This window comes from Lepisma saccharinum, chromosome 11 (genome assembly GCF_977018435.1).
Source record: "Lepisma saccharinum chromosome 11, izLepSacc3.1, whole genome shotgun sequence".
NCBI lineage: Eukaryota > Metazoa > Arthropoda > Insecta > Zygentoma > Lepismatidae > Lepisma > Lepisma saccharinum.
The window spans coordinates 58862344-58870464 of NC_139239.1; the positions used below are offsets into that span (position 1 = coordinate 58862344).

General features: G+C 41.2%; 1 protein-coding gene across 1 annotated transcript; it reads left to right on the forward strand.

Moving 5' to 3' along the window:
- Nucleotides 1–4748: 4748 nt before the first annotated feature.
- Nucleotides 4749–6344, forward strand: LOC145995044 (zinc finger MYM-type protein 1-like). Its single transcript, XM_083131575.1, has one exon. It carries the CDS (start codon nucleotides 4749–4751, stop codon nucleotides 6342–6344), a length of 1596 nt encoding a protein of 531 aa, XP_082987701.1.
- Nucleotides 6345–8121: the final 1777 nt, after the last annotated feature.

Below are 8121 nucleotides of genomic sequence, written 5' to 3' on the forward strand. Positions count from 1 at the left end.
AGAATTATTATTATATTCGCGATCTTTTTTACGTGTTCATGAAGACAAATATTCGTTACTAGCTTTTGGTGGCAATATATCCTTCTGCTTTCGGTTGAGCTCGACTATTTTCGGGAATCACGCAAGCTGAGGAAGCAGAGCTTTTGTATAGCGCTGGTCCCCAAAGCAACCTCACTTTACTTCAAAGAAAGTTCCTAAAGGTCAGTTTTCCCCCTAACAACCACATGTCAGGTCCACGTGGAGTGCAATAAATCGTCCCCTGAAACATTTTCCCACCAATAGCGTCCGTCCAAGAAATGACAGCTCTCGTCAAGTCCACGTGGACTAAATGAGATGTTGCTAATTCAGTTTCTTTAGAGATTTCTAAACGCGAGGTTGCAGTTCTCTATCTTTGCTAGGTTGTGTTATTGTGTTTTGCTATTTTTTATGCAATATAAAGACCTTGGGAATAAAACGTCACAGTGAATGAATGGATGTCTAAACACTGCAGGCAAAAGTGACAACAGCGCTTTGCCGAAAAACAGGTGGTGGCTCGAAACCAGATACGGGTCCGGTCGGCTTCCTCTGGGGTTCTGTCAAAGATGCCGAACTGGTGATACGTTCAGGACTTGGGGTATAGAAGCATTGTGGACGGTTTCCACCCAAATTTCACGCTTCGCCATGTGATTCCTTCGGGTGCGTTATTCTCCCGAAGAGTGGCCGCAAGCATTGAGCCTGGTGCTTGCTACAGAGCTGCTGAGGGAGTTTGCGGCCGTAATTTTACGCGAAATCGAGTGCGATGGAAACTAAATAAAGCTAAAACATTAAGTACATTAAATGATATTCAATCAGATGTTTAATATCAATTTAAATTACATTTTCATGGGATTTATGTAGGTAGATAAGCATTGAATTTTTGAAAGGGAGACAATATCAATTTTTGGATATAGCCTATACAGAGTGCTTCATAAAATGTATACGCACTTGAGAAAAGAAAAATAAATGTTAAAGCTTCTTCATACAAAGATGTGTATTTACCTGAAAGTAAGGTTGCAGGTCAGTTTGAAGATTTCAATGCACTTTCTGGGCAAAACGTTGACAATAAATGCTCAAACTCATGGCCTCCAGCATAATTACATCTCTGAGCAGCGGCGGCTCAAAGGTGAGAGCCGCCGTGCCATGGCACTACCCTCAGAAGAACAGCATACCCCGCCAAAGTATTGTTAAAATAATACATTTATAATTTACAGACAAGGAGATTCGAATCTCGCAATCGGTCAAGCTGACAACCGCCTCAACCTCTTCGCCGCATCGGCAGCTGTTTCTACCCTCGCGAGTCGCGAGGCAACGAACGGTCCGTGCCCTCCAAGAGCTGGCCTACAAGGCGCTGTAGGTGGTCTAACGAAGTTGACACATGTGCGGAGGCTTGAAGAAGTCTGAGCTGAAAACAAGGCGGCGGGGGGAAAGGGGGTAGCCTTTCTGGTCATAAGACCCAGCCGTCGGGCCCGATTTTGCGTGGCTCGAAGGAGGGAACTTTCGCAGTGTTGCTCTTCAGAGATAAGTCGCTAAATCTGACTGATTTGTAGGACCCGCTGGGGAAGTAATTCTTGAGAAATGTAATATCTACTTTTCTGCCTATTTTGAAAAAAAATCCAACTGGACGTCGAAAATATACTACATATCTGTTGTAAAGAAAAAATAAGTCGAAATATCAAACGAAATTCGCATCACCATAGAATCTTTCACTTTTATATTTTTAATAAAAACACGCAGGAAACTTAGTATATGAACTTTACTTGGTGATAGAATTCAATTTTTTACATTGGATTTTGCAATTTTTTATATCCACATTTTATTCAGCAGATGGTACTGGAGTTTTAGCGCTAAATATATTGTAGTTGTTAGTAACACTGGTTGTTGATGTGCCTTGCTGGAGTGGAGGAATTGGAAACAAATCAAAGCGTTATTTCCGTGTTCGACTTTGCGGCTCTAATTGTTGTTCTTTTAGTGGAGTGGAAGGTGTCCGATAGTGTACAAACGGTAGGGTAGTGAGTGAAGATGAATCGGATTAGTGCGTTATTACATACCTCGTTTTCCACGTTACCATATGAGGATAAATTAAAAGTTAAGCATCTTGGCCGGCCCACGCCAGATTTAAACATTACTTGTACACAGTGGCGAAGCGTCCTATGAGGCCAGGAGGCCGGGCCTACCCACGCCATTACTCTTTTAAAGTTGTATATACTTATTTCGTCAAAACACATGTAATACAATGGAAAAGTTTGGAATTTTCATTTATGATAATTACAAAAAAATTCTAACCCTGTTCAGTATACGAACTTTCCACGGAGTGAGGCACATCTGCTGGGGCCTCTTCTCTTCACATTCTGTCGTACGGTCGTATATGCGGGAAGCCTAATCTTACGAGTACTGTACGTATGCTTATAACGTGCTCCTGAGGCCGGCCTCGCGGTGTTACCCACTAGGACGAACAGAATGTCAGCAACGCTGCATTTCCGCCAGGGTTGGAAATTTGTGGTGTACCAGCATTTTATATAAACATTAGCCTGTGTTCGTGCAGAGAGATTTCTATTTCATTGTACCTTCTCCATATTTTGTACGAAACTTAGGTTTTCCTTCCTTTCATCGACGAGAGTAATTGAAATTGAAAATTACGGAGTACTGTAGTTCCGATTTCGTTTTCTGGTCAGAGTGCTGATGGTCTTGTCGATTCACCCAACACCGTAGCGTAAACGGAAAGTCTAAAGAACTTATATTTGTAAAGTAAGTCTTCATACCAAATTATGTAAATTAAAATGCTAGCTACGCCTTATACTTACAAAGTAGTTTTCCTTTCACTGCAAATATAATAATTTATTTTTATCGTGAACGGGGATTCCCCTCGCTTGTTCCCTCTCTGTGAAAACTTGCCTCCTGCTCAGGACGCTACAAGGGAGCGTGGCTCGGAGCGCGAGTTTCGTGGCGGTAGACCTTTGTTTGTGATTCGTGTCGTGTGCAGCGATGAGATTTATGCAAGAAAGTGCTGGACTAAAATGCAAAAACAACAAGAACAATTGAGTTCTTAATTGAGTGAAGATGTTATCATCGGTAAGGTAGGACCCACTTTTGGTCTTTCATATTTCCTTCTTCTAAAATGTTTTCAACTCTATTTTCCTTTGCGAGTAGCAGTGGCAAGTGACAGCAAAATTTTAAAAAAATTAAAAGTTGTTGAAACGTTATTTAATGCGTTAACACTGTCGTCGAATAGATATTGCAAGCAGACATTTTTTTTATGCAGCCGACACAAGCGAAGATGTAGGCAGTTTCGTTTACCCTGAAGGGATAACAAGAGAAGAGGGCGGTCAATGAGAGTACAATGTAAGGGAAGACTTTTTTGGGTTTAGGACAAAGAGTGTTATGGGGTTATTGCGGAGGCCATGTCTGTTTCAGGTCTGGCGGAACAGGCCAGTGTTGTCACTTTGGATTGGCAGAAAAGAGCTGAATTGCGCCTAAAAATTGGGATTCTATTCTCCCAAGCAACTACATTTATTATAACCTGTTTATATGCTACATAGTAACCTGTCGTGTTGCCGGGTCCCAACCAAGGATCCTATGTTCTATTATCAGGTAAAGGTGACTACTAACACAAGGGGTAGAACAAACTAGGATGCGAAGTATACACACTGAATGAGAGAGGTCATCTTTACTTACGTTTTTTTCTTGAAAGCCCCATAGTGTTCATCCTAACACGTTACGAAGCCAGGTGACCTAATTGTGGTCATGTCAATGTTTCCTGATCATCTTTAATTCATTCTCCATACATTCTCATCGTCACGATTAGCATAGATCAGAACAAATGAGACGAAAATATTCAAAATTTAAATTATGTTTACTTGCACATACAGGTGTCAGAAGTTCATTTATCTAGAATGCCAAGACTGGAATTAACTACAACCATTCCTTTAATTAGACAACAGATAACAATGTTGTTTTCCTCGGCGCGAGGAAGTCTTGCTAAAAAAAAACTAAGTTGGCAGCAGTAGAACGTACCAAACTGACATTCGCTGAAAGTGCGGAATTCTGTCGTCTGCTCACGGCACAAACGTCAGACTGACCCGAAAATTATGGGGGTGGGGGGTTCTAGCCCTTTTCACCTCAATTGCAAAATAAATAAATAAATTTAAAAAAAAGCGATGAAGAATTGAAAACAGGGCTCGAGCACTATTCGTTGGATTTTCGCGATGTCCCATGATTGGTAGTTCTTTCTGGAGGTGTGTGCATAAATCAGGGGTTGAAAATATAAAAACAAATAAAAAAACGAAATGAACAAAAATCTAGATGGATGACATCTGGTAGGTGGGAGGAGAACGTCTAAGACATAATTATCGTATTGATGGCCGGTAACAACACTTTTGAAAACATCACGCCACTGGCAAGTAAAGAAGCGGCCTGGAGAGACATTGAACCACTCTCCATGACATAGCCCCCCTCCTTTTTTTTCTTTTTTACATATTTAAGCAACTAATGGAAATTATCGCACTTTTGTGCCTACCCTGTTAGGAACTCTACGCTTCGCCACTGCTTGTACACAAAAGAGTGGTAAAGGCGAGAGGCGTCGGAAGTTCAATAGTGGCATATATTCTAAGAACAAGTGGTTATGTGGTTGTGAAGAGAAAATGGCCTTGTTCTGTTTTCCGTGTGTACTCTTCGGCGGGGAATTCCACTGGACTAAAGGGGGTGTTACAGATATTGTGCATGTGTGGGAGAAAATGAAAGCTCATGAAAAATCAACAGAACACATGAACAATGTAGTGAGTTTATCCATGTTGGGGAAAGTTAATATCGAAGCTCAACTGAGTTCGTATTACAGAGAATCCATTGCGAAGTACAATGAACATGTGGACAGAAACAGGTATGTGTTGAATTTGATAATAAATTGTATTCGTTTCTGTGGCGCTCTTGAATTGGCTTTGAGGGGTCATGATGAGAGAGAGCAATCGGAAAATAAAGGCATTTTTCGGGAGTTAATTCACTTCAGTTCCGAATTAGATAAAGATTTGAAAGATCACCTTGATAGAGCTCAGTATAGTTCCTACGCTGCTAAATACACTTCGAAAACAATACAGAACGAACTGCTTCAGTGCATGCTGGAAGTGTATCATAACGAAGTTCGTGAAGAGATTAAAGGTGCAGATTACATAGCGATTATTGCTGACGAAACCACCGATGTGTCTAACCAATATCAATTTGTTATTGTACTGCGTTACATAGTTGGAGGAAAGCCTGTCAAAAGATTTTGGAAATTCATGAATCCAGGTGGACACGATGCAAATGCTATTTCGAAATGCATCCTTCAAGAACTTGAGTCAATTATAAGAAATAATTCACCTTTATTGATCGCACAAAGTTACGACGGAGCATCGGTAACGAGCGGGCGCATCAATGGAGTGCAAAAGCAAATAAAAGATAAGTATCCCTTTGCAAATTACATCCATTGCTATGCACACCAAATGAATTTAGTGATGTCAAAGGCAGCTTCCATCAATAGGGACGTGCGAATCTTTTTCGCTAATCTGTCTTCGATTTGTTCGTTTTTCTCCAGTTCTTCGCAGAGAACGGCAATTCTGGACGAGATCGTTCACAGGAGGTTGCCTCGGGCATCTCAGACGCGATGGAACTTTCATTCTCGCGGAGTGAACACGGTGCACGAGTACAGAGAAGACCTCATTACCGTCATGGACACAATTCAGAACCGCGATGACATAACTCTGCAAGCCACCCTCATGACCCAAGCCTCATCCTACAAGCTGCTGCTGCGGTTGGCTGAAGATTATTTCTACGTGCGGCATTATGTGATGGAAGAAAGATTTCAGTTCACGACACACCTTGCGGCGGCAAATTTGTTCGATGTGCAGGAATTTGAACACCATTTAAAACACTTCCCCGATGGGCACCTAAAAGAATTGACCAAAGCGTACCCGTTCTTAGAAGACAAAAGACTAAAAAGTGAACTCCAAGTATGCTACTCCCGACCAGAATTGAGAGCGGTGTCTGGCGCTGTTCCGTTCCTTTCTCTCATCATGAACGAAGAATTATGTGATACATTTCAAGAAACCACTAAAGTGCTCAAATTACTAATAACAATGTCAATGTCATCGTCAGAAGCAGAAAGGTGCTTTTCGATGATGAAGAGAATAAAAACATTTCTACGCAACACAATGAAAGAAGAAAGACTCGCGTCGTTGGGCATGCTCTCTTGCGAGAAAAGTTTTGTGAACAACATAGACAATTTTAACAAGAAAGTGATAGATTTATTCGCAAACAAAAAGGAACGCAGGATGGACTTCATCTATCGCTCTTGCTGACTGTCTCGCGAGGAATGCAGGCCTTTTCCTCTCTGGATCTTGGTGAGTAAAGCATTTCAGATTGTGACTATTGTTTAGAAAATTGATATTTTGTCTGCATGTAAATTCTATTAAACAAAATTCCATTTAAAATTACTATTTCAATAGATTCCTGTCATTGATATGCTAACGGAGATTTTTTCGATTTCTCGATCACGTTGGCACTACCCATCAGTGGCGTGCCCAGGGGGGGGGGTTGGTGGGGGTTAAACCCCCCCATTGGTTTCGTCATTTAAAAAAATTCAAAACAGAAATACATTTTATTTCATAAATCGCCAATATTGTAAAATGTTTACATTTGGCAATGAGAAATGTATTTGCTTCTTCAATTACTTTTGATAATATTGGAGTTGAGTTACAGCAATGCACAAGCATTCATTCATTCCTTAGTCACTGAAAAGGAAGGAGAATTTCCTTCTCAGTATGGTCAAGAAAAGAGCCGTAACCCTTGGAATGCGAACTGAAGGAATCCGTCCTCCCCTTTCTTTCACCCACGATGGCCCTCTTAGGAGAATGACCCTCCCTTTCCTGTTACGACAGTGCTGCTAACTTCCCATTTCTTTATTTCCCCTTCTTATACAATTTATGCCAGCAGAGCAAAGTTCTGTGAGATTTGAATCACTACAATTAGTAGGCAAAGTAAGTCGAAATCTTATTTCGCACCTGGATGCATATTTATTTCAAAATATCAATAATAATAATAATTGTTGCAGGCAGTAGCGAAGCATGGTTTTACGAAGGAGGCAAGCGATGTTTTGTACAATAGTATGCCGGGAGGAAGGGAGGGGTGAAGGATGCGTTATATAGCCCAACTGGCGCAGTCAGTTCATAAACAAAATAAAAGCAATTAATATGCCAAAATATTATACGTTTTACTCTTGTGCTCTTTACAAATTAGATATTTTTTTCTCAACCAATTTCCAGCCTTCAGTTTATTGAATTTTCTTGTAACATGTGTGAAAGATCTCACTTGAATTTGTGCGTAAATAATTTAGCAGTTGCCAACACTACTGACACTGACACTACTGGTTGCTGTCAACACTGGTGACGTAATTTGAGCTGGACCAAGCTGGATGCATGGTTCAGACAATCGACCGCCCGGTATCTTTGTCCCAAGTCCTGGTGTTCACTGGGGTTGTAGCGAGTTGCAGTCTGCAAGGTAGCAAGTCGAAGTGGTCGTGTTGTGTGTTACGTTTCTGCGTGTGTAATAGATTTTTGACGTGGAACTAAAGATGGATAGAGAAAAGAGGAGAAATACGTATTAGATTATTTCCAAAAGAAACAAAAAATGGAAGTTGAAGCTTCACCTTCCACAAATAGAAATGGTCGATTTAAGTTCAGAGGAATTCCATCCGAATTGCGAGAGTGAAACGTGCGAACTTTCAGACTCTTGATATTCAACAAGAAGGCATAACAGAAGATATTGCAAACCTCGTTGCAAAATTATGTCAAGGAACTGTCGAGGTAAGTGACGTTCATTATTTGATAGCAGATATATCCATAGGCGGATTTAGAATTGTTTTTCTGGGAGGCCACAGCATGGGCTGTAAGCATACAATCGTGCGTGTGCAGGGGAGGGGGGGTGCCCGCGTGTGTACGTCTGGAAGACGTGTGTAGGATGTCACCCAATTTCACCAATAAACTTCGGCAGGGCGAGAGAACATGAAGATGAACAAGTTCCCTCAATGATTTCAGGGGCCTCACCGATGGTGGTGTAATCAAAGAGGTCCTGTGTTTG

What these genes read in the sequence shown, in the direction of transcription:
- LOC145995044 (XM_083131575.1), top strand. Translation starts at nt 4,749, where the DNA reads ATGAAAGCTCATGAAAAATCAACAGAACACATGAACAATGTAGTGAGT.